The sequence below is a fragment of the Harpegnathos saltator genome, unplaced genomic scaffold, assembly GCF_003227715.2.
Source record: "Harpegnathos saltator strain DR-91 unplaced genomic scaffold, Hsal_v8.6 scaffold498, whole genome shotgun sequence".
NCBI classification, from domain to species: Eukaryota; Metazoa; Arthropoda; class Insecta; order Hymenoptera; family Formicidae; genus Harpegnathos; species Harpegnathos saltator.
This window is the reverse complement of record NW_020230313.1, coordinates 663,420-690,528: the sequence shown is the minus strand read 5'-3', so window position 1 is coordinate 690,528 and position 27,109 is coordinate 663,420. Positions and strand designations below refer to the sequence as shown.

At 39.3% G+C, this 27,109-nt stretch overlaps 2 protein-coding genes and 1 long non-coding RNA gene across 5 annotated transcripts; 2 read left to right on the top strand and 1 right to left on the bottom strand.

Moving 5' to 3' along the window:
- The first annotated feature begins 317 nt into the window (after window positions 1-317).
- On the top strand, window positions 318-17,314 carry LOC105181797 (carboxyl-terminal PDZ ligand of neuronal nitric oxide synthase protein). 3 transcript variants are annotated; one of them, XM_011138795.3, is made up of 13 exons: window positions 318-541; window positions 1,005-1,460; window positions 3,901-4,048; window positions 7,413-7,484; window positions 7,585-7,674; window positions 8,431-8,492; window positions 8,686-8,794; window positions 13,800-14,001; window positions 14,254-14,378; window positions 14,513-14,698; window positions 15,135-15,317; window positions 16,207-16,479; window positions 16,753-17,314. In XM_011138795.3, exons 3-13 carry the CDS (start codon window positions 3,941-3,943, stop codon window positions 17,248-17,250), a joined length of 1,908 nt encoding a protein of 635 aa, XP_011137097.1. In that variant the 5' UTR covers window positions 318-541; window positions 1,005-1,460; window positions 3,901-3,940; the 3' UTR covers window positions 17,251-17,314. The 3 variants fall into 3 exon arrangements, with proteins under 3 accessions (XP_011137097.1, XP_011137100.1, XP_025158289.1); XM_011138798.3 differs by lacking the exons at window positions 318-541; window positions 1,005-1,460; window positions 3,901-4,048; ... (2 more) ...; window positions 8,431-8,492; window positions 8,686-8,794 and adding exons at window positions 11,609-11,812; window positions 12,853-13,432; XM_025302504.1 differs by lacking the exons at window positions 318-541; window positions 1,005-1,460; window positions 3,901-4,048; ... (2 more) ...; window positions 8,431-8,492; window positions 8,686-8,794 and adding exons at window positions 12,202-12,547; window positions 12,853-13,432.
- LOC105181796 (uncharacterized) lies at window positions 2,449-11,539 on the bottom strand. The gene is made up of 3 exons (XR_849656.3): window positions 11,291-11,539; window positions 3,890-4,214; window positions 2,449-3,536 (listed from the first exon to the last, which is right to left on the bottom strand). It is a non-coding gene; the product is annotated as an uncharacterized LOC105181796 (long non-coding RNA).
- Window positions 17,315-17,564: 250 nt separating the features above from the next.
- Window positions 17,565-27,053, top strand: LOC105181794 (transmembrane channel-like protein 3). The gene is made up of 18 exons (XM_025302502.1): window positions 17,565-19,020; window positions 20,319-20,493; window positions 20,970-21,216; window positions 21,629-21,866; window positions 22,007-22,195; window positions 22,367-22,602; window positions 22,923-23,114; window positions 23,207-23,455; window positions 23,723-23,792; window positions 23,952-24,123; window positions 24,219-24,584; window positions 24,682-24,945; window positions 25,034-25,140; window positions 25,482-25,777; window positions 25,941-26,120; window positions 26,309-26,429; window positions 26,491-26,804; window positions 26,972-27,053. The coding sequence occupies exons 1-18, from the start codon at window positions 18,901-18,903 to the stop codon at window positions 26,994-26,996; spliced, it is 3,561 nt and encodes a 1,186-aa protein (XP_025158287.1). The 5' UTR covers window positions 17,565-18,900; the 3' UTR covers window positions 26,997-27,053.
- The last annotated feature ends 56 nt before the right edge of the window (window positions 27,054-27,109 follow it).

Sequence of the window (27,109 nt, the reverse complement as noted above, 5' to 3'; positions counted from 1 at the left end):
ATCTCTCCTCAGGTATATAAAATTTAGATTCAACGTCAAACGTACTACACCCAAGGAAGAAATTCTTAATATCATTAATGCTTATTTGCTCTTTTTCAGTAACGGATAAACGAATGCTCATATCACGCATACCAAGCCGCGTAAATAATGTTCCAGATAAATGTTAAAAACCCGAGTCATAATATGACCTCATCAGGGGTATACGGCCGACGTTGTCGACCGTCAGTTCTCGGCCGTGCTTGGCATTCACTCACTCGCTGCTCCGAGGTAGTGCGCGCGCTACACAGCCGGCTATATACAGACTAGCGATACGGTTTTCAGTACGATGCCGGTAACGTTCGCGGTAGGGATGCCTGCTCTTGTGTAGTTTCCTTTAGAGTCCTACGCTCGTGCACGGAGCCGCCGTCGTCGCTCGTTCGAGTTGTTTCAACGCGCACCCTCGCGTACACGCTTAGGTGTTTTTCATCTTGCGCGAGAGAACCGCGACGGTAGCGGGACGCTATCTCTCTCTCCCAAGAACTCGACGACGCAACATGAAAACGTAAGGAGCGGTAGCGCGCGCGTACTGCGGTCTATCGACTCCATGGAATCGAGCGGAGATGGCAGAAGTGCGCGCGCGGGACACGCTGTGCACCGCTCGAGATGCCGCCGCGTCGCGAACACGCGTCCCGCTGCTATGCCAGTATAAATATTGTCTCTTGCCGCTCGTAGTCTCTCCTCCTCTGCCGTGAGTCTCCTTTCGCCCGCTTTCCGCTCATTCTCTCTCCCTCTTCCTCTTTTCCTCTCTTTCTCCGTCTTTCGACGAGAACGAAACCCTCGTTGTCCCGTCCGCTCGTGGTCGCGCGCGCGCGCGCGCGGCACGAGTGACTCGAGCGCTTCGTCGGGTTCGGCACCGTCGACGGTAAATCGCGGAGTAATAAAACGCGCGCGAGTCGAGTGATCGCGGTGACCAGTCCAGTGACGTTGCTTTCACTTAAAGTAAGTTATCCTGTGTATTCCCGTAGGACACGGAGCGTCCACTGAGTTACGGTGACCAAGTCACTCTGTCATCTGTTTCCAAGAAGAGAGAGCGAGAAAGAGAGGACTTTCTGCTCTGTGTGTGCCTGCCTGGGCTGCCTGTCTGCCTACCTATCTACCTTCCTACCTACCTACCTACCTACCTACCCGCGGGAACGAGCGAGCGAGTGAACGACAAGCAAGTCCGTGTGCATGTGTACGTGGTATGGCTCGTCGTCGGTGGTTCCTCGCCGCCTTTATTACAGCGAAACCCGAATGCGTGTGCGAGCGCGCGCGTACCCCTCTCGCCTGACCGGCCTATCCGCTGCCTCGATAAAGCTGCATTCACAAGTGCGATCGATCTTCGTGCAAAGACCGTCATCCGGCTGTTGCTCGCCGAGGAGACGCATCACCGCGGTTAATGAGAACCAACGCCGATCAACGATTGTCCAATCAGCTTTCAGGTAAAAGCACCTGTCTCCTCTTTTTTTGCGACTAGCACCGCATGAGTCATCATGTCGGCATCGGTCAAAGAAAAGGATACCTTTCTGGAATGGAAAACGTCATTTCGGTATGCCGAACTCAAGGTGGGGTGACACGTGGCTCTCGCAGCGGGATTTTCGATTTTTGTCGCGAAAGTTGGAGAATTCCGAAGTCGCTTGACAGATTTATTATTGCAACGCGATGGCTCGGTCAACTTGCAATTTGAAAGATAAGTCGGATGATTGGTTCGTTCGTTCATACTATGTTAATATACAAAATTATATTGTAGATCCCTATTTTGATCAGTGAGGATCGAATCCCATGTCTAATGAAAATTTTAATCGTAGAATTTCTTCGACGACTCGCAAACGTTCTTGATAAAATGTAGAAATGGCTTAGGATGCATTCGCGGTGTTGCATGCAAGGTAATTTATTCGGAGGGATTCTCTCTAATTTTATAATAAAATTACACATTATTGTGTATTGTGAATTTTTTTTCAAGTGAAAACAGCTTGTGAGAGATACCTCCCGAAATTTACATAACGAATGCATTCTTGCATATAAAATCTCGGATTGTGACGCTGCGTTTCTCTTTGGAGCTCATAGTGTAAACAGATGATCCGCGATAGTCTCTTTTTATACGTATGCACTGCACGTATGCAGTGCTGCGCATTTATCGCAGCTGCATTTGCGAGTAAACGTACAAGCGCTTGTCGGTTTCCTTTGTTTGACGCGCCGTATCGGTGTGAACGTCGCTTAGCTCAGGTGCGCGTGCACAAAGGGGCATCCTTCGATGATGCATCTTGGAGCTGCATTTTGCGGCGGACGTGGAGAATCGGCCGCGGCCTCCTCAGTATCGCGAGATTCGCGTTTTCTGGATAAGATGTGCTAAAGTGTGGAATTTACACCATTGGCATCGTGTAACTCTTATCCGACGACGACTGCGCGTATATTAAAAAAAAAAGGGAATACGAGTCTGTAATTGCGGATTACTTATCAATAATGAACGTGGTTTATGGATCGTTCGGGATAATAATATCTTATTATTTGTTTGTTTTTCTACAATCCACTGCATTTGACTTATTGTCTTCCATTATGCGAAAACTAAATGCAAGGAAGCTTTTACATGTCGATGCGATAAGGACAACATCATAAAAATTAATTGTGCACGTGAATTATACGCTATAAAGTCATCCGTCTGTTCAAATAATACGACGATCAAGAGAATTTTTGTATCAATTAAATATTACTGGTAATTGTTTTAAAGTATTGAAAACTCTTGGTTCATATCGCATCGTATACATACGTATCTTTCTATACTTTTTCTACGTATACCTCTTCGTTAAACTTTGGATACAATTCCAATTTGTAGAATTGAAACAACACAGTAAACAGGAACAAACAGTAATAGTAAAAGGTTCGTCTTCATAAGTTAGATTCTACGATGGAGAAAAAAATAGTTTGGTGAGGAGAATCTGCCATGATTACGTTAGATATTCAAATTATAGAATATTTTTTTAAGACAAGCTTTCCGAAAAATCCGATATTCCAATAGAAGGCCATTGAATTATACAATTCAGGTCACTATTGCAATTTATATCGCCTGAACTACAGTTGTTCCGCGAATGAAATGTTAAGTTGCGTTCGCGACAGAAAATCATTACTCACAAGTTTCCGCGTACATACCTTTTGAATGCGTCGAAAAAGTCTATACACGCGGCATATTCTCCAACGCGGTACGAACGCAGGTGCACATTGCGCGCACTATTCCAACTCACTTATTTTCATCGCCGACCGAGAGAATTACTCCTCGTGACACATGAAATTGATAGTATCTTCCTTGTTGCAAAAATATTGCTCTTTTTCTGATAGAGAAACGTTAGCGACCGCGTTTGTTGATTGTTGCTGAACAGTTGGTTGATTTAAATACGTTTCCTTTCACTTTCAAGCCGTTGCCGTAAACATTAGTCGAAGACTTAACTGTGATTGAAACAATTCACTCCATCTCTTTTCAAACACAGAGCTATAAAAGAACGGGGGTCTACAGTTAAATATAACTGTAGACCCTCTATAGTTAATTACAACTGATATTTATGAAGATGGCTCATGAAGATTAAAGTATCAGCGAGAGCGACGATTCAAGTGTCTCATAATACTGCGGAAGATCGTACAAAACGTCAAAACATCTCTGATACTTTTGCTAATATTTCAGTCATTCCAGTATATTCAGTATGAACACGTTGAAAATGAAAAGTTTGTTTCGAGTTTACTCGAAAATCTTTAAAGTTGCACGTGCTCACATTCAAGTCTCTTCAACTTGACATTTTTATCTCTTTATTATGAACGAAATAAATGGCTGTTTTACACGAGAATATTTATCTATACATGGAAATGTTAATGGGTCATTTACTGTAATTGCAGCCAGGCTGGACGAGCATAGTCGAATGCAGCTGGGCTCAGCATGCCCTCTAAGAAGCAATACAACCTCGTACATAATGACGAGTACGACACGCGAATACCGCTGCACAGCGAGGAGGCGTTTCACCGTGGAATCGTGTTCCACGCCAAGGTAATCTGGGAGTGATCTCTTATCCTCTTCGGTCCATAAGTACATATACGCGTACCTTTGCGCTTTTGATTCCTTTTTCTCGATTTTTCGCGGATGTTACACGCTTTCCGGCCTGAGATATACGCGTGTGTAACCAGTACCAGTCTTTTATCTTCGTATTACCCACCTGCAAATTAAACGTATAAACATTAAAGTCTCTCTTGGATTTGCCTGAATGGGCATTCATTAAAAATTTTAAGAGGTTTTTAGGATTGTTATCAATAATTGGAAACACTGGGATTAAGAGAAAGGATTATCGAATGTTTTACGAGCAGTTTGTTGTTCGAATTTATACAGAATTTGCCGATTGCATTTGGAGAAGACACTAATCTCGCTCTGCAATGCTATTGAATTATTTTGATAATGATTAGTTGTGACGCGAATTTTTAATTAAAAGACTCAATAATTGTTCGCGCACTAGGTACAGCCAGAAAATAATAACACTAACGGTCGATAGTGTCTCGCATCAGAAGAAAATGTATGTCGACTATAAACTGTGCGTCGTTCTTCTAACGGTTGATGGGAACGAAAGCATCTGTCTTAACACGGCACGTTAAAAGAGAATTTCGCACCTTCTCTCGCACATTTCGGTGGAGAATAGCGCTATTGTATCGCCGCGTATTGACATAATAGACGAGGGGAGGATAAATTTGAACATACTAGGGCACACACACAGCTCGATGTCGTATATGTATCTTGTGCTATCCTAAGATTGTCAATTCTTTTCTATTTTTTTCTTCGAGAATATCAAAATAGTTCTTTAAGGAGAAACATGAAATGTTCCGTCACAGCATAAATTATGAAAATTATTTAACGGTGTTCCAATACATTTCAAGTGTATTTCAGATTAATACCAGAGATACAATATCACAGTATAGAAACTGTATCTTGTTTTGTGTGTGTTTCGCGTATTATTAAAGTTGACATATGTAGTATCGAAATAGCTTTGCAAACTACATTTATCTCTTAGCAACATACGAAGTATAACTGTCTATTTCGGGATGAAATGTAGCATATGCCAGCCACTTGGCGTTTAAATCAAATAGGAATTAATATTAATACGTACGTTAATGCGATGTTTAATATGTTCAAGATCCTTTCTTTTTTCAAAATACGGGAAAAGAACATTTTTCGCGTATTTTGTAAATTTTACAAAATTTTACGGTACGAGAAATCTTGCAACGTTTTTTTCTTTCTTTTTTACAAATTTTTGAATAATTTTCAGCCTGACGTATACCTTTATAAGTGAACCAGAGTAGTGTTTAGCGAGCGCAAGTGTATCTAGCATTTGTAAACTATTTCTCACGATGGGCAATAAAAGTCTTTGTAACGATCTTTTCGCAACAGAACTAAATCGCGAGAGATGTAAACTATAGTCTGTCAGTGGGAACGAACTGCTTAGCGGATAACGCAAGAAAAAGGACATTTCGCCGGAGGAACAATGTAATGGCGTTTCTCCGCGTGATGAAATCAATTCGAAGAATCCGATATAATGCCACGAGTGTATTCGAAATAACGATATTTGGACGTCGTCGATGGTGCAACAATCGCGACGACGACGACAGCGATACCGGCTTATTTCTGTACCGATGCCGGCCACCGGTGCGTCCTGTGACGTCATCGTATCGTGCACGTGTTTATTTCGGTGGTGTACTTCTCCTGAGAAAGGTTGAAGCTTTTGTGCGCTGCACGTTTGTTGGCGCCTGTAAATTGCACGCCGCCTGTAAAACCGCACAATGTGGAATACACATTCACGGTTTATACTGCGACGTCATTGACGTTTGCGTTTACGCAGGAACTCAAACGGCATGGCAGGTCCAAAAAAATGTCTAAAGGACGTCTTGACGTCGGTTGCTTCTTAAACTTTCTCAATTAGTGGAAGCATGAGCAATATTTCTTTGATTTGACATTCTTGGGGAAACGTCTTGGAAATGAAATTTAAAATCATATTATTGTGATTACATTTATATATTTAGGTTGCAAGAAGATGTAAATGCAGAAGTCTTTTCTTTTTCTTTCATGAAACCTGCGACGGTCGAGAATCATGAATGATTCCGAACAAATTTTATTTTTGAGATAAATGACATAAATACGAATGAGACAGAGTCAGTCTTTCAATAAACTTACGAGGTTCTTTAAGCATTTAAATTGTTTCAAGAAGCAACGTGACCTCTTCTATTTTGTGCTACGATTGACGTTGTCGATCGAATAAGCTGTCCTCGAGGTGGAGAGATATTGACAATGAGTTTAATTCGAGGAGCGCACGGGATCGCTCTGGTTTTTCCGCTTCGTAGAAACGATTTTTCGTCCTAGTAAAGCTACAACAATTTTAGCGACGTCGGGGGCAGAGGAAGGTAAATGGTGCGAGTGGCCGGGAAAAGGGGACGGCGTTTATACAGCGGCCAAAGTTGCCGCATCTCAACGATCGTGTGTTACTTTGTAAATTAATTCTCAAGTCCGTAAGACGAGTTTTATGCACTTCGTGAGGTCAGCTTGAGAACTCGACATACGAAATTCCGCATATTTATCCATAAAATCGTTCAATTAATCGTAGTCTCGTGTAACAGGATAAATACTTACGTGATATATAATTTTTAAAAGCGCAATTTTAATTGTGACGAAACTGAGATGGTCTCTAAAATAGAAAATCTTCAAAGTGACTTGACTATCGATTTATCAGGGCAACGTGAGATTTTGTAGCTATGCGGAATACACTCCTTACAAATTCGTTCTCCGTTACCGTAAGTCGCCGCAGTTATCGATCGCAAATTTATGAAGAAACTGTCCTTTGCCTGTGTAGTCGTAAACGATTGTGTGGGAGAACACCACGTGTGCGTCGAATCACCCGAACACGTGGCTAGACCATCGCTTCAATGGGGGGATTCTAAATACAGATCGTCGGACCGTAGTGTTCCACCGTGGTATGATTATGGCGACGTAACTGCATATTTGTTGCAAATACAGCGAGGGCAGTTTGCTCCACAATGTCGTTCGTTGAAAATTTTACGGTCTCTGATGTTTACTTCAGAACCCGTTAAAATTTGATTATGAAAAATTGCGCCTAAACCAAGCCACTTTTTTAAGAATCTGAAAGAGCTAATTCTAAGATAAATAATTAGAAATATAAAGAGAATTAAGTTAGATAAATAAAATTATTTACTTAGGTTGTTAAAAGAAATAAGTTGAATAGCCGGACAAATCCATTAATTTATTAAAATATAGACAGACTAATACAATTTATCTAAAGAGGAAGACATCATGCCAGGAAGACGCCATTTTTAACTTTTTGCGAATTATTACCAATATTGCTACGCTTCTGTTTCAGTTTATTGGTTCGATGGAGGTTCCTCGACCGACTAGCCGAGTGGAGATCGTGGCGGCGATGCGAAAAATCCGCGTGAGTACGCGCAACGGCTAATTAGCCTAGTTGGAGATTTAGACCATGGTATAAGTAGGCAAGTATTTCTACAACTGAATCGGATCTATTTCATTTGCAGTACGAGTTTAAGGCCAAAGGGGCCAAAAAGAAGAAAGTGACGTTGGAGGTCTCTGTGGATGGACTAAAAGTGACTTTACGGAAAAAGAAGGTACGCACTTTTTTTTAGTATTACGTAAAATATATATTTTAGTGCATTTATAATTGGCTTGAAAATGTTAATTCATCAATTTTTGAACGCGGATAATAGTTCTCAGCATAAATGGATACGCGTTATCTATTAGATTCTGTAGTATATTATATAATTTAAGAAGATGGGAATATAAGGAAAGATGGGAGGAATACAGCTGTGAACAGTGACATCAATTTTAATCTGAATGTAGATATTATCCGTCGTAACAAAAAATATTTTTCTATTTTCGGAGATTTTTATGATTCACATCTTTCTCTGTCACACTTAACTGATTTTTATTTTTCACAAAGTTATCAAATACAAAATATTTTCTATATTGTGTTCTATATAGTGATTATCTTCCTGTAAATGAAATATTCATCATATTGTAGTTTAATTCTTGTAAACAAAGTCAGAAAATTATCATTGATAGCGCGAAATGTCTGAAAAGTGCAGCAGGATTTCCGTGATGTTCTCGCAGTAAAAGAGCTAGGGATTTTCGCGAGAAGGTCTCAAATTTGCGGAAAAATCACGTACGCCCGATGATGTCCATTTCGTAACAGTTGCAATTTATAACGAGAAGTGATTTTGGACAAACGCTACGTTATATCCACACTGATACGCATTGAGCGCCATATATTCTCGATCTTATATATGCAACGTCAAATAGTAGTAACAGTCAATAGCCGTTAACAATATATTCGAATTAATGAAACTCGCGTTTTATTTTCGCAGAAGAGACAGCAGCAATGGATGGACGAGAATAAAATATACCTGATGCATCATCCGATTTACAGGTAAGACAATATTTTATTTTTACTTATCAGTATCAGCGCGCTTCCCTCTTTTTCGTACTGATTTTCAATCACATTAGTCTTTCAATCATTCTTTATACAAATAACTTGCATGTTGCATTAATCACGACAAAATAACATACAATCCTGTCTCTCGGAGAGCAGTTTTTAAAAAAAATTTGTATGTACGTTTCAGGATATTCTATGTCTCGCACGATAGCCACGACTTGAAAATATTTAGTTACATCGCTCGCGACGGGAGCAGCAATACCTTTAAGTGTAACGTCTTCAAATCTAGCAAAAAGGTGAGTTGCAATTTGCAATCTGCATTGTGCTAACAATAACAAATCGGCCGATATATTTTTTTTGTACGTCTCTCGCTATCGCCGAGCTTCCTACATCGAGCAAACCATATATTATCGGACACAAATTAGGATCCAAAAATTCATATTTACAAAATCCCCCTGCGATGGAAGAACCCCGCTGAAGGTATCCACTCCGCACGCGCGACACCAGCGGCGTAACATTACGTCGCGCACGTGCGTACGTGCCGCGACAATTCACGCAGTCCACGTCGTCCGTCGCCTGGCGCTTTATCAACTTACGTTATTGTAAACCTATAAATAAACGTGGACTCCTTGGTTCTCTCTCCCTCCCATTCTCTCTCTCTCTCTCTCTCTCTCTCTCTCTCTCTCTCTCTCTCTCTCTCTCTCTCTCTCTCTCTCTCTCTCTCTCTCTCTCTGTCTTCCACCGTTGTGGAGACGCGACGAAGCGCGGAGGGTTGGAGGGAGAGAGAGAGAGAGAGAGAGAGAGAGAGAGAGAGAGAGAGAGAGAGAGAGAGAGAGAGAGAGACATGTGCGCCGCTGCATCCCTGTCAAAGTGAGAGTGTATTTTCGCCTTTTCGTGGGTGGAGGGATGGCCCGGCGAAGTTGTGACGGGCAAGAAGCGGGACAGAGAGGCGCATCGTTTTGTCGTGTATTTGCAGTAGGCACAGAGTTATTAAAATAGTCTGTATAGGCCGGTGCGAACTTCCACGACATCGGCGACCGCTGGCGTTTCGCGATTGCTTAGATCGGCAAATCTGTCTGGGACTTCGGGGAGAAAAAGAAGTTTATTTGTCGCTCTCGTAATCGGTCGTCTCCCAGTTCGTATCTCTTGGCGTGCACGCAAGCAGTGTTTTTCGGAGTGACGTATATTGAGAAAATGGTACTTTTCCGCGCGTAATGTCGCGCGGCTGACGTATCGCCAATGCGATTGTTTAAAGAGAGATCGGGCGATCGCGCCCGCATACGTCGCGCAGTAGAAGAGAAGCGGAAGAAAAATATAGTTCATCTGTTATTTCTCGTGTTCCGGAATATTTTTACATAACGTCACGCGCTATTAGACGGGACATGTCGAGCGATTTACCGGCGAACGTTCGAGATTTTCGTTTGTTTCCTTTGTTGATTATTTGGGGATTCCGGTTGCTTTCAAAATCTGGGTGAATCCAGAAATAGCCGGCGAGTACAAGAGACGATATATCTAGGATACCAGAAATATCCGCGTCGGTCGAAGTTTTAAACTCTCTCATGGTATTGAGCAAAACTTCCAAAAAGCTTTTACTTGTTCTCCTTCTACCTTTCTGCTCTAGGTGTTGCTATACTTGCTCCGTCGTTTATATCAATTTTGTACCGATTCACGAAAAAACACGACAGCACATTTCTCGTCTAATGGACGTGACTTCTCTTTCCCGCTCTGTCTTGCTCATAAAACTGGGACTCCACAAATGTTCTCCTTTGAGAAATGGTTCTTTTGAAATATCTATTCTTGTTGTCGCTTCTTGCGTGAATACTACCATTCGATTTTAATAGTTACATAAAGCTGCCGAGTTTTATTAAAAACTCAACGATCGCACATACTACATCTAGAAATTTATTTTCTCTTTTTTCTTTTTTCAATTGTTGCATATTTATCATTATTCGTATGTACATTACGTTATCATGTATAACGATCATAAGTTATCATAGAAAAATTCTCGACGCGCAGCCGTGTACATAATTTATCGGTCGAGAGCTATAAGAATCTGGTGCGGCCAACCGTTAAATGACGTACCTACTGTGTGCCGTTCTATGTAATAGCATCTCGAGCGAATTTCGAGCATCGCTGTCCGCATTCTCTCTCAGTCCGTATATCTGATATTCTAAGTCCGCGACTTGCTCCGTTTGCAGATTTCAAAGGAGAAAACATAGGACTATTAAGCTACTGATATTCGATCAAATTTTTCTCTTTTCCTATTAGAGATGACCAGTATAAGTGTGAAGCGATGAGAGAGAAAATAAGCACCATATACTACTTATCTCCACGTTCTTTCGATTCATTATTCTAGCGAAGGGAATTCGTTACCCAATAAATCTCAACGGAGGAAAATGCCTCTTGCTCTTCTTTAAATCATTCCGAGCTGTGCCAAATACGTAGTAAGCTGTCAATGCATAAAAAATATGCGTAAAAAAGAAAGATATAAACTATCCGGAGCACTTTGTAAACGAGACTAGAATTTAGACTATCGAGATCAACGAAGGAAGAAAGCGAGGAAGAAGAAGAAGAAGACGAAGACGAAGAAGGGAGACGGAGAAGTGCCATTGAGCGGGCCGAAAGCGAGAATATTAATGCGCTTATAAATAAACCGGAGGAAAAATCCAGCGAAGCGCGTAGTTCGGCGTGGCGTGCAGCCGCTTCTGCACGCCGCCGCCAAGAAACCACGGTAGGAAGCCGTACGGTTAACTTCGGCTCTCGCGCTCTCGTTTACGAAAACTTATACACACTTGTTCTTGCGCTGTCTTCCCTCTTCTCTCTGCCCCTTCTCGATCGTTTCCTTCATTCTTCGTATCGATATGGGCTCAGCGCGACGACGTGAAGCGCGAGCGGTCCCGAATTACATACGTTGCCGCGCGCACGGTCCTCCGGGCGAGCGGTCCTGTGCGGACGATTAGATGTGTGACTCGTCCACGGGGATTGAAGACCGTGTGGTTCAGTGATCGTTCGCCGAGAGGCCGAGAGATCGGCCGGAGTAATCGGAACGGAGTGACGAGCGAATGAAAATAGAATCGCTTGTTTACGAGATATGTGACGGCTGTAACGTGACAGCACTCAGTAACAGATTCGTGTCGGCCGGGATCTATGTGTAACGAGAGAGTCGTGTCGCCTCGGAGGCGTGACACACCGTACGGAGGAAATTGCCGATAAAATAATGTCACGTCAAGATACGCCATAATACGCTAATGGGATGTGATAACTCGGACGTTTATCGAGACCCGATGCAAGTTCATTCACCGCCGATACCTCTGGTAATTGAACAAACGCGACTGTTATCTACACATCTTGTGCTGGGTTGCTAAATGAGAAATCGATCAGATTTATATACAGCGGAAAGTATCATTCTATCGCTAAGAAAAGCGATTATTCAGTTTACTTTCTTTCTCTGAGGTAACAGTCATCTTGAACAAAAGACATTTTCTTGATGGTGTTGGTGAATGGTCTTGAATGATACTCATCAGAAAGTTTAGAAAAGCTCATTCATCATGTACTCGAAAGAACGATTTATTCTCTTTTCAAAAATATTATGAAAGCCATTAAGCTCTGTGTAGGAAGCAAACCGAATTTTTCATTTGCATTATCTTTCTTGTTATATTTCATCGATTTTCAAGATGAATATCGCGCAACTAATGAGTGCTTGTGGAATATTTTACTGGGAGACATGTGTAATGTAGCCGATTGTTCCATAATTAAAAGTGATAAATGTGCACGTGATGTACGTGTTTTTCGCAGAAGCAATGCGAATCGGCAACAGTCTCTAAATTACGCACGATTTAGCGGGGAATTTGCCAGATTGAATTTACACATACATACATACACAGGGTGACTATTTATAATTGAAAATGTCGTGCAGACAGATCGTATGCGCCAACGAGGAATCTTTGAACTTACGTTATATCACAAATTGTTCTCGCATATATCCCAAACAAGTAAATATTCGGGGAGAGATCGAGCGGATAAAACATTTCAAGCGAATTCGTACATGCGTATGTTTCTCCGAATGTTGAATATTCCGCGATATGTGCGTTAATGGTGACGATTATCTACCAGGAATCGCCTATGTATATCGATAGATCATGTTATTGCACCGCTGCAACGGTGCGTCGACGTCAGAGATAATGCATTTTAGACGTTTCTATAAACGTTTACTTGATATAATTCGTGTCGCGAACATACAGACGCATATTTTGACGTTCTCACGCGTTTCCTGATGGACGGTTGAACATCTCATACGAGAATTACGCTCTTACGGTCTTAAGAGTCGTTTGTTTTATCAAGATATTTATTTCAGATTTCAATAAAGAAGCTATCATTAACGTTTCGTACGCGCCCGTTACGAATCGCCGAGGTATAAAATCGCACATACAAACGTGTGCGTTCCTTTTATGAGCCCGGCGAGCCGCAATAAAATCAAAGGAACGGTCGAGATAAAAGGTTTGCCTTTGTGCCGCGAAATGACGATTCATCTGAAGCAAAAAGGATACGCGAATAGTTCGTGAGATCGCGATGGATGACAGCATCCGCGGCTGTGAAGACGGCAGACGCACCGCAGGTACTCCGTGAAAAAGTTCCGAGCAGATGCGAACGACTTATAAGCCATGCTCAAGAATTCGTCGAAGTCGGCGATGGCTTCGACCGAGCTCCCAGTGCCAGTAAGCCCTGGCCCTAGCCCTAGCGGCAACCCCTTAGGCTACGAAACAACACCTCGGCCGCGTAAGAAGCTCTCCTTCAAAGAACCGGAGATTTTCAACTCCTTGAAAATGCGCAAATCGTTGCCGCGGCTGAAGTTGATGCATACGCAGAACAGCGTTGATCTCAGCTTCGACGAGAATCCCTTCGAAGAGGAAAACGACGATCTCGATGAGCTCGAGGTAAATGACGCGATTGCTCGGGCTGCCCTTCACACGTTAGACGAGAATTTCTGGATCACACTTGGTTGTCCATTTAATCGTCTTGAGTTGCAATTTTTTTCTTTTACTTTCTTTTTTTAATTTCAAGAGAGTACTTTGTCCGTGTTGGTTGGAGAAATATCGTTGTTGAGTAGAACTATTGAAAAATAGCTGATGTTGGAAGCTCGCTGATATAACGTGTAATATTATTTGTAATTTATAATGTATGACGTTTTTATCATAATATTCAATATCAAATTGGTATTGTTGGTGTATCGTGAACTTAGACATGGAAGATTGCAAAGAGATCTATGATGAGATAAATTAATAGCCGATTTGATTCGATTAGAGTCAAGCGATGAGGGTGGTCAGAACAGTTGGGCAAGCTTTTGAAGTGTGCCATAAATTAAGCATAAACAACACTACGGAGGATCGCGATCGAGGAGACAAAGACGGGGAGAATCACGGTGAAAATTACGGTGATGTTTACGAGGACCAAGACGAAATTCCTAATGAGCAATCTCAGCCTTCTCCGTCACCGGTACATAAAGGTGAATATCTTCCGCATTGTCGAGCGAATGTTTAGAACACACTTTAGTGTTCCTTCCGATTGTATCTTAATAACTAAACTCAAGTGGCAGCTTTAACTCAATTGCTGGTCACAAGGTCTAGAAAAATCGAATAATTACGCCCACGCGAGAATTCACTCTCTTTCTCACTCTCTCTCTCTGTCTCTCCTTGTCTCTATTGTTGTCTCTGTTACTATTAAGCATTTCTATTACATTTTTATTGCATTATTACAGACATATCACTGTTAGGAGATACTGAGGACTCGGTTCCCGAACAAACGTCTGTTACCTGTCTACTTCGATCACACGATGGACCGGCCACAACCACCTCTACCTCACCAATTAGACAGTCGCCATCGGTAAAGTCTTTTTAAATTATCATTATTGATAAAACTTGTACATATACATGCCATCAAAGAGAAAGATATCTCACGAAACGAATTGTCTCGTCTTTTTTTATACATATAGAAATATAAATATATTTTTCTTACAGGGCACGGTGACCTCCGAATGCGGAGGTTTATTGGTGGGAGGCGAATTAACAGCCTTGAAACATGAAATACAACTCCTACGTGAACGTTTGGAGCAACAGAGTCAACAAACCAGAGCCGCCGTTGCCCATGCACGACTTCTTCAGGATCAGTTAGCGGCGGAAACGGCAGCGCGCGTCGAAGCTCAGGTATAAATAAGTGAATCAATTACTAGAGAACACAAATATTTCGTAGCACCGCGAACAGTCGGCTGTACGCGCGATTTATTTTAGAAACGAACTTGGTTTATCAAAGTAAACTTCTCGAGACTGAACATAGTTTCGCAAAGTAACGGAGGCAGAATACTTTACATAATAAATAATATACACCAAAATCTCTCATCTACCAGATATATTTTTCTTATCTATTTTCATTGCTTTTTTATTTCGTTATTTTCGAATAAGCGAATAAGCGAGTGTGTATCAAAGTTCTCGAAGAAAATATTTAATCCATAATAAGAGGAAAAGCTGAGAGATCAACGTTTCACGGTTAATCAATCGTGATTCAAAATATTCTTTAATAAGATTTCGGCAATATGAGAAATTTCCCTCCTGGATATCGACGCCAGTCGTTCCTCGTTCACAGGCGAGGACACACCAACTTCTAGTGCAAAATAAGGAATTGCTAGAGCACATAAGCGCGTTGGTGAACCACCTGAGAGAACAGGAGCGTGTTTCCGGTGGTCATGTCACTTCACAATCGCAAATACCGACATCCACGTCCATGCAACAAAACGCAGCGGCTTCCGACTTATCGAGCCTCGGCCAGGTAACGCTCTACCGAATTCCATGACACGAGTGCTCTGGAGATTGGAGCCGCAGCACCGACTGACCGACAGTGTTGCATTTCAATTAACGTTTAACAATGCATCTTGTATTTTTCTTCTATTTTTTTTTAATACCGTTAACGTCTTTTGTACCGACATCTCCTTTTTTAACTTTGTAATAAAACGTTTTACACACACTTTCTGTTTTGCAGCTACTACACACCGACGCTATTGTTGCGTATCTTCGAATAAAACACTTTTTTAAGCTCTGATACTTGCGCGCGATGCATGTACTATGTTTATGTGTTTTCGTTTGGAATCGACGGGACGTCAACGGCGAAAAGATGCTCAGCTGTTCGGATTTTACGCGCGAGTAATTGCGTTCCGACACTTACGGCGCAGAAATCATGAGTCGAAAAGATTGCCGAACGAGAAACTTATACTAACATCGATCGAATTAACGGTGGGCGCAAATTGATTGCATATTGAATGCGAATGATCTGACACGTAATGCGTTTCGTTCTTATGACTTAATTACTTACACATTTGCACAGAAAACATTTCGTAGCGAGAGATGAATTTCATGCCAAGATTTAAACGACTAATCTAATAACAATTAAGCACCAGTATGACGGTGTTGTCTAACAGGTCTTCGCACGGGATATTGGAGTACAAGCTGCCAACAAATGTTAGGTAATACTGCCATTTATTACTAAAATCTGTCGAGACATAAGCGATCAGAGATTGAAAGATATACTCGGTTCTAAAGTACTTAGATATTCGAGGATAACCAAGCAGGTAAGAACATATGAATAAATTGATATATTTTAGAAACTTCATCTTCTAAAATACTTAAGTTCAAGAATCTTAAAATTGCATTTTTTTGAGTAGTGCCAACGGACTGGAGGCCAGAGCTCACCGTGGGAACTGGATCCACCAACTTTTCCATATTGCTCGTATCCTGCAGAATCTCTTTATTCCGGGAGTCTCGGCGCCATGGGAATCCAGAGCAATAATGCATCCGCGGATCAACTGCAGTTCCAAACGCAACTGCTGGAAAGACTACACAACATAAGTCCATTCCAGCCCCAGAGATCACCCTACAATACGCCATCGCCGTACGCGATGGGTCCTAGTTTGCTTCTACCTCCTAGTGGACCATCGGTAAGTAATCTCGTTTTAGAAGATCAATTATGAAAACAACCAAAGATTATATAATTTCTTATATCTTCAATACGTAGTACAATACTTATTGAAAAACATGATTCATTTTTTTTTTTATTTTGCATTTTCTCAAATATTTTTCTTTAAGATTTTCAATTATTCAGGAGAGAAGTCTTAATATTATGTTAAATGCCACACATTTAAGTACATTATTTCTATGTTAGAAGTACTCGTTCTATACATTTATCTCAACGAAATTTCCAAATTTTTCAGAATTCAGCACAGCTGTCTCCTAGTTCCGCGTCTCTACGAGTCTCTCAAACGAACAGCTTCACTTCATCGCCAGTCATGACTCATAAGCTCGACAACTTGCTCGGAACAGATGGCATGGACGCGCAGCATCCCGCTTTTATAAAGCCCTTGCCGTGCACCAACGATAGAAACGTAGCTTATGCGTTAGCCGATATTAAAGTTAAGCAAGAACGTTCAAATTTTCAAGACGATATACCTCCGATAGTCCTGGATCCTCCGCCGTTAAACAAACGTTCAGATAATAATATATCCAAGAAAGCAAGCACGAAACAAAACTCAATAGCTCAAGGCACACAGCAGGACAACAAGAATACCGCACAGAATCCGAAGAATCTGGCGACTATCCTGCGAACTTCAGGTCCACCACCTTCTCGTACGACGAGCGCTCGATTGCCTTCGCGCAGCGATCTGATGAGCGAAGTGCAACGAACGACCTGGGCACGTCACACCACCAAATGAGTGAACACTTAACACGAGCTTGCGAGTCCGCGTAATTTCTGTTAAATAAAAATTGATAATTTTATTAGAATTGGAATGAAAAAAGTGATGTGCTATCCAAGTGTATCCCATGTTAGTTATTAATTATGAAAAGTTACGCGTGGTTTGAGAATTTCTAATTTATTAATGGATAACAGGGTTTGCATTTCCTTCTCGGTCCCAAACGTCATATATATTTAGAAATTTCTGAGTAACGATCGAGGTTAAACAATTTCTCTTTTAATACTTAAGATTGGATTAGAAAAAAAAAGAAGAGCTCGAAGTCCGCGCGAAGTCGGTGAAGAAATTAGAATATCTTTTAGAATGTCTTTTACAGAGTACGTTCATCTTGATATTTTAGATACGAGTCGAGTATCACTCGACATAGAGTCTATATATATATATATATATATATATATATATTACTGTAGCGACATATAGTGACGTACACGATAGTGTGACTTTCGCGTTTACGAAAGTAAAAATTGCGATACCATTAGATTACAGTAATTCGTTTCTATTTCACGAGTAACATCTATGGAATGTTTGTAAAAGTTGGGACGACAGTCACGTTCGAGGAAAACCGTAAATGCATATCTCACGCGCGCATTTTTCTCTTTCGGGTATCCCAAGGATCAAATCGTAATACGTAACTCGCGTACGCGTTTATTCATATCGCGACGTTTCTAGCATATCCCCATGTACAAGAATCGTTATTTAACGAACGAACCTGTGCCAAAAATGTCAATCGTCAAGAGAATTTATTTTCAGTATATTTTTAAATATTATAAATAAAAATAAGCGTGATCACACAGTTTGTGATAAATATATATACACATATACACACACACACACACACACTTACTATCTCGAAAAATGTCTTTTTCATAATTTAAGTCTTACAATTTCATTTTATACGAATCATGATACCGACGTTCTAAAACCAACTTTTACACAATCAAGACTGAATAACCAACGCTTGTTAATTACTAAATTTAATAGTTTGCTACGACATACACGCGATCATACGAATGCAACATTATATTATGCGTTTTATTTCTGAAAATTTTCATCTGTCCTTCATCGATGTTTTTGTCATTTTTAGGTCGGAAAACATTTTCATGATATGCTCTAATAATTCTTAAGAACAATAAAACGTTGACGTCAAATTTGCGTGCAAACGGATAGAAGACCATGGCGCTCGCTAATGAAACAAAAAAATACGTAGCTCCTTTCAGCATGCACGAGTTAATGGCATGACGGCGAATCCATTATTGCGAATGTATGCCGGTAACTTCAATTTCATTTCTTCTTCGGCCAGCAGTAAGTCGGCAGATCGTTACAAGAGTCGGATCGGTTTGCCTTCGTTGTGCAGTAAGTTAAGTACTCGACCTTTTTTGTTGATAATTTCATTATGCAGCTGTAAATCGCAGTGCATTCATTGATAAAACGTTAATTATGTGTGAAGTTTTACGTTGTACGTGATCTGAAACTGTTGCATTAGCCGATGATTATCGATCAGGCTTCGAAACACGTTCATTTTTGTATTTTCATCAATAAGTGAAGAAATCTCTGATATTCCTTTTTTAAATCTTATCATTATTGTGATTACAGCCGTCTGTGGCAGGCAATATGCAGGTTGACTCGGTTCTACCGATAGACCAAGCGAAAATTCCTGGCATTTTAAAACTAGACAAAACGTCACGCCCCTCCGAACATCCCGAAACTTTTTCCTCATTAACGACCACGCAGGTATTCCATACATTAGTTCATTAATTCGTTTAATTCTTTCGTGTTCATTTAAATTGTACTCACGATAAAACATTGTGCGATACCGTGATGTGATTGCGATATCATGTGCTCTAACTTTGTTTTATCTCTTTGGTGTACGTTATTTACTGTTCACGAACAATTGCGTATTTCAGCCGGAATTTATAATCGATTGTCGTGGCTGGCAGGCATTAACGAAAATTATGTCGGGCGGTGCGCAGCACGGGAGTGATTTTTGCGGGAACCGTACGATCGCGTGTAGCACATGCCATGCGATAGTAATCATTCCCCCTTTGCCCCCTGAGGAAAGTGATTACCTGTGAAGCAGAAGGGTGGAGTTATACAAAGAGCAAAAAGATGTGTAACGGTGACTATTCGCGGTTTCGGCGGCTCTAGCGACTTTCTCCTCTTAGTTATAACGAATAATTCCTCGAACATGGGCAATCGCGTAAAATAGCAGAATTGCGTTTCAACACGCGACGTTGCTTTTCCTGTATGACTTTAAATTCATAATGGCATGTCCCGCGCATCAAAAGCTGATTATTTTGTAGATAGAAGAAATATCGAATGTAAAGGGTAATTTTCTTAATTAATCAAGTAGATTCTACGCACGATTGTCGCGAGCACGTTGATCCTATCGAACAGTGCGATACACACGACGAAGGGTGTGCCGGGTCGCGTGCGACCTCGGATTAACGATTATCAGCAAACACGTGAACGCGCGCGAAGGGTTTAAGCTTCATCGAAGTCGTGTCAAAAAGGAAACGAGGAAAGGAGGACCTGTAAATAATAGAAACTAGAATCTGGTGCTAAAATTTCTCTAGTTACGTCTCAATCAATTCAATTTCTTATGCCATGAATGTGGAAAATTACACTTGACTTTTTCATTCAGTTCCAAACCTCTAGAGAAACATGAATTTAAATCTCGATGAAAATAACAGCGATGAACTTTATGAGAAATATTTTCCCAAGAGAAAATAATTGGAATTTATATTGGCGAAGATTTAATTGCTTTATCTTCTCGAGAAATAGAACATGTTAGTAAATAAATCTGATGCATCTGAGTTGATCGTGGTGACATTTGTTTAATAAGCGCATTATTTAATAAGTATTCGATCTCGAGATTGATAAGAGGGAACTGATTTCATTTGTAGCCGAAATGACTTTGGATGTAAGTAGGTCCCGCAGTTGGGTCGCTGAGCTCTGTATTACTCGCGTGACTGTGAGAGATCTATGATCGGTTCAGTAAGACAGTAATTGGTATCTTTCACCCTTTGTAGGTGGGTCCGTCATCCCCGTCGCAGCCGCAACCGTCGCCCAGTCGACAGTCAGTTACGTTTGCTTTCGTCGAGTGTCAGTGCAACGAAGATTTCGTCGAGAACGATCCAAAATCGCTAGCTAACGTAGCCGCGGAAGTGCGGTCTATCAGAGATACACGGCGTATTTCTGTAACTGGTTAGTAACAATGGCACTGACAGTTTTTGCTCAACGTATTAAGTTTTCGTGGCTAGAACAGAATACTTTGAATATTATAGTGTCGCTCATTCGTCGCAAATTTTTTGATCAAATTAAAGTCGATTTTGCCTTTAGAGAAGCATTAGAAAATGGCAGACGTTTTTAATCATTGAACAACTGAACTCTACAGATAATACTTTTGAAAAGCTATTTTTTTTTAGAGACAAACAGATTATGAAATCTTTTTCTTTTTTAATGAACTTATAATTTGGAAATTAGACATTGGAATAATTAATCTTTAAAGATGAAAGACTTGATGAGAATATAAAATAATTATAGATAACAATTCGCATCGGATCTAGGATATTTATATTGCTAGAAATGATAATGTTAGAATAGGATATGATAATTTTAGAATTTTTTTAGACGTAGTGTTAATTTATTACAAGTTTCATGAAATTAGTAAATTATTAAAGCGATATCCGAGCAAGCGGATTTAAGTGAAAAATCGGAAGATTTGATGTCAATGGAGACATCACCCATGGACGGTGAAAAAAATGGCAATGAAAATGATTACTCAGCGTCAGTCTGCGCGATTATTCAACGACGGAACTCAACGCGTCGGCAAAGTCGACGAAAACGACGCCCATCATCTCCGTTTAGTCCTGACGTCGACAACGTGACGCGCCGTCGGTCCTCAGCTTACACTACGAGTTCGGGAGAGTTAGTATTTGCGATGTTCAGAGTTAAATTGGATCAAGTCTTCATAATTTATAAGGTTTATGTTAAATATAACCCTTGCGAAAAAAATTACAGAATTTACATTTTTTTAAATTCTCTGAACACTTTACTGAAAGAATGACTGAAAGTTGGAAGAAATTTTAGAAAATAAGATATTTTTAAAACTATCGATGTTGTAGCAAAAGAAATGCAAGTAGCTTATTACTATACCAACGAAATTATTAAGAGCATGTAAATAGTATTTTTTGAAATTCTTACTTTTATGAGACATGAAATATTTTTATGCTACAAATATTTTTGCTACAACATTAACAACTGCGAGTTTAAGGAGAACTAATGTTTAAGTCTTAGTCTTTGTCAATATACAAGTGTCGGATAACAATAAATTTAATAGCACGATAATTTCGATGGAGGAGAGCAATAATCAGGAGCAGATTTTCGAGAATCTCAAATTACACAAGGAGGTTTTGAATGGCGTAAAACAACAACCCTGGCCACTTCGGCGTAAGATCAAGCTTGTACGGCAAGCTAAATCCTATGTAAGGAGACACGAAGGTGCTTTGCAAGAAAGACTCGCTCAAAGTCGTAGCACCAAAGACGTTATAGCACGTGTTTCATTTTTCATGACTAAGGTTCGCAAATAGACGAAAGTCTATTCTAACATGATAAAGCATCACATTTTTTATATATAGATATCTTACAAACATTTAAATCATGTTAATGATACTACTTATGATTAGCTACAAAACTCACGATATATCTTATTTTGCAGAAATGGCAATATTTTCGACGCGAGCTGATCAATCTTCAAACTTGGTTGATACCGTGGGAAGTACGTATTATGGAAATAGAATCTCATTTCGGATCTGCTGTTGCTTCCTATTTCACTTTTCTTCGTTGGCTGTTTTGGATCAATTTCGTCATAGCAGCCACCCTTACAGCATTCGTAGCGATACCTGAGGCAAGATATTTCTTTATTTTCGTTAATTCATCAGACTATCAGAAAGACATGTAACAAAAATAAAAACGTGAGTTTGATTTTAACAATGTCAGTAATCATGTCACAATGTAAAATTTATTTGTATGCAGATATAGGTCTCATCCAAAATTTATAAGCTATCTTTTCTGGCAGGTGCTAACTGCAAACGCAACGCTCGCCGGCGAAAGGAAGATTATGCTAAAAGAAGAAAGCGCTAAATCGAAGCAGTTGTTAACTCTGTGGGAATTTGAAGGGGTGCTAAAGTATTCTCCTTTTTTCTACGGATGGTACACAAATCAAGACTCACACAGCACCTATAGACTGCCTTTGGCATACTTTGTCACTAATTTGGTCGTCTATACGTACAGCTTTGTCGCAATTCTGCGCAAGTACCGACTGGATTTCTCTCTGTAGTGTAGTTAGATCACGCAGCACATTTTTTTCATCGAGGCACGAAAAGTAATATATTTAAAAAATTTTTTGGAGCACCTCGAAGTGACGGGAAGTTCTTTTTTATCAATAAAAATATGAAAAAAACATAATTTTCAAATGATTGTTTAAAATGATTTGCAAATTAATTACTTGTGCATTTTTTCTCGAAGAAAAGAATGTGTGCTGCGAGTGTAGTCTAAATGCGAACATTACGGATTTGCATTCTTATCAAAAAAAATCATAAACCATGTACATGAAGACATATTTCCTGTTTCAGAATGGCGGAAAATTCACGTTTAAGCAAACTGACCGAGAAAGAAGACGAGTATGTCTTTTCGTGGAAACTTTTTACAGCATGGGATTTCATGATCGGTAATCCAGAGACTGCTCACAATCGTACAGCCAGCATCGTGCTTAGTTTCAAGGAGGCTCTATTGGAAGAAGCGGAAAAAGAAAAAGACGAGAGAAAGTAAATGTTCCTAACATTAAATAAATTGATTTGGTGATTACTTTTTATAGTAGAAAAATTATCTGTCACTTTTACTTAATTATGTTTTACAGTTGGAAAATCATATCAATGAGGATATTCGTGAACGTAGCGGTGTTATCGTTACTCGCATTATCGGTGTTCGCTGTGATTGAAGTAGTTGGACGAAGCACTACGGAGCTCGAATCGCACAATTGGTGGCGACAGAACGAGATCACGATCGTGATGTCTCTGATTACATACACTTATCCAATGTTCTTCGAGATCCTTGGTTTCCTTGAAAGCTATCATCCCAGAAAGCAACTTCGAATACAACTGGCACGGTAAAGTTGCTTTCAACCGATTGCTTTCACGAGAAGAATAAGACAAATCAAGAAATTAGTTTTTAGTTAAGAACTCCAGTTTGAACACGCTAATGTTAGTGTGTTAATTTATTTCAATTCGTACATTATGACAATATCAAATAAAGTTTCTTTGAAATATTCTACAAAGTACAATTTATATGAATTTTCGCACAGATGATAAACAATTGCTTATTATATGATATATTTTAGTAGAATTCAAACGATATACTTGATTTTTTGTTTCAGGATTATGGTCTTAAATTTACTAAATCTTTATTCCTTGATATTTGCATTATTTAATAAAATAAATACTATGGTACGTAATGGTTCATTAGCATAAAGTTGTATAATAAAATGTGGCATAAGAAATTATTTGCAAGAGAAATAAAAATAGATAAAGAAAGAGTGAAAGGGGAGATTTTATCTGTTTCTTATTTATTGCATATTTAAATTACTTTCGATATTTATATTACAGAAACACGATCTTTATGGTCTCAAGCCGACAAGCACGAGTTGCACACATATAGAAATGCCATGTGGTGACGAATTAACAGGTACAACGCCAAGAATTGCAACATTAGCTTCTCTAAGTCTCGTTTTAATCAATGTCACCCACTTTTATGTGAAAAGAGAAATTTCAGAGCCAAGTAAGATTTATTTATCAGCATAAGTTGATTAAAATGTTTCCAATATATACATATACATATATACACACATAACCGAAACGATTCCTTTCATTTAGCATTGCCAGCTATCAGGCAGGAAACATTCTTTTTCAATCCTTTGCTGAATCCTTTATATAAAGAGTTGAATGATACATCTGATGATGATTATAATGAAGATTATTTGAATTACGATGATTATCAATATGAAAATTTTGAGACGGATAAAATCGATGAATCTTACACCACGTCTTATTATAAAGAAGAGAATGATACCCAACGTGTGAGTGATAACATGCTATTGTATGACACAAGTCCGACTGTAGCCGCCAATTTCTTATCTGATCCGACAACCACTGAAAATCCCTATAGTTCTGCTAGCAGTTCTACTTCATCGCAAACTGAAAATATGGTATCAACAACCATTACATCGGACAAAATGGAAGGTAAATTTCATTTTTCGTATTCTTACATATAGTTATATTAGTAATATTAGTAACAGATGTTTAATGCACAATAAGTAATATGTTATACGATTTCTAGTCGCAAAATCATTAGAGACCATTGACGTCGGTAGTTCTACCGAAGAACCAACAATTGCTTCATCGACTATAACTAGCGAGGAATCATTTGTTAAAGAGTTTAACGTTGCATTCACAACAGCAGATGTCACACCTATAACCACGTTTATATCGGAAACTAGCACTTCAGTAGAATCAAATAAACGTGTAAATTCGCTTCCGAAAGAAAAATATATGATAAAATGTTTTGAAAAAGTTTGCACTACCACGCCGGCGAATAATTTAGGTAAACATTTCGCTGAAATACAATTTAAATGCTCATAATACCGTTTTAAATTATTTTCTTTGTGATTTGTATGTGCTCTCGATTTCAGCTATGTCTCTAGAACAGTTAGATCCGAAGACTCGGAGGAAGTTACGTCGATTATGCTGGGAGACTATGTTTGGTCAGGAACTTGCCAAGCTCACTGTCATGGATTTGGTAAGACATGAAATATATTTTTGTATTGATTTTCTTTTTTATAAAAGTATATTTTTTAACTAAATCAAGGTATATTCTAAATATTTCAAATGGTTTTAATTACTGGTTAATGGTTAAAATTAGATGTATAATGAAAGCTTAATTTCTAAAAATTACTCATGAAGATATGTAACATAGAGCAGGAATACACAATTCACTGCAATAACGTTTAATTACTATATTACTTAATATTAAATGTAGCATTTTGTAGGCAAATAACAATTTCAAATGTTATTAAAAAGTATACGCGTGTAAATTACTCTCTAAATTTTATCTTTTATATAATCGACTGTTTACATTAGATACTTACCATACTGGCAACTCTCAGTATGGATTTCTTCCGCGCCGTATTCGTGCGTTTTATGAATGGCTGTTGGTGCTGGGATCTGGAAAAACAGTTTCCACAATACGGTGACTTCAAGATAGCCGAGAATATTCTTCATTTGGTGAATAATCAAGGCATGGTCTGGATGGGAATGTTCTTCAGTCCAGGTCTGACTGTACTGAATCTTCTCAAGCTCGGCATTCTGATGTATTTACGTTCTTGGGCTGTTTTAACGTGCAACGTACCTCACGAAGTGGTTTTTAGAGCCTCCAGGTTAATAACGTTACTTGGAGTATTATCGTACTTTCTCTGTTTTTTTCTTTCACAGAAACTAAATAAAATGGTTTATATATGTGTGTTATTACGAGTATCATGATTTAAGTATAAGTTTGCGTTCTCTTATTAGCATTTACAAAAATTATATTTTATTTTGCAGATCCAATAATTTCTACTTCGCGCTTTTACTGATGATGCTGTTTTTGTGTGTGTTACCAGTCGGTTACGCTATCGTTTGGGTCGAGCCTTCGTGGCACTGCGGTCCATTTTCCGGTTATCCAAAAATTTATAACTTAGCAACGAAGAGCTTAACAGACTCGCTTCCGCAGCCAATTCGACGGTATATGTATCTGTTTTTCTTATAATTACGTTAAATTATTTCAACACATCACACTTGCATTAAACGACTTTCGTTTCTGGTACAAAAAAAAACTTAGTTCATTATATCTAGAAATTAAATTTAATTTCATTAAGAGAGAATTGTATTTTAAATATACAAGATGATTTATTACGGAATTTAATCTTCAGATGTCTCGATTACATTGCATCGCCTGGTATAATAATACCATTGATCGTTCTGATGACGTTAATCATTTATTATATGTCATCCCTTGCTGGATCTTTGCGAGAAGCAAATAACGATCTGAAGGTAATTTACAGAGTTTCTGGTGATTTTATAATCCTCATAAATTTTTTCGATTATGTTCCAGATGCAATTGAGACACGAACGTACGGAGGAGCGTCGCAAATTATTTAAAATAGCAGAAAAAAGACAAAATGTTGCCGAAACTCCATTAACAAGATGGAAAAAGATTCTCCCAGCATTACCGCAGGCCAGAACAGAAATACTTCGAAATTCAGAAACAACTCAGAGGGACGAAGTACAAATCGTTATCGGGAATTTGAACGACATGGTGGAGAAGAAGCTGATGACTATCGATACTGAACAAGACTCGTTACTTCATGATGACAATCAGAATGAAGATGATTCAAGATTGAGTGAGCTTCCAGCTTCCAGCAAAAGGTGCATTTTTATAATTAAATTAAATTATGACACATATATGTTTCCCTCACATATATGCTCGTCATATGGTTTTAATTTATTTTAATTTATGTTTCTTTTAATAATATTTAATTTAATTTATGATTTATCACAAATTTATTTATATTAAAAATGTTTAATTATAATAGACAATTCTTACAAGCAGGCCGGTAAACTTTATCGGACCTTCTTGGGACTCGCAGTCGAACGAACAGGTCATTGTACCGGAAATCCAACTGAACGACGAGGAAATAGCGGTATGTAGCGATGTGCACATATCTGTTGAA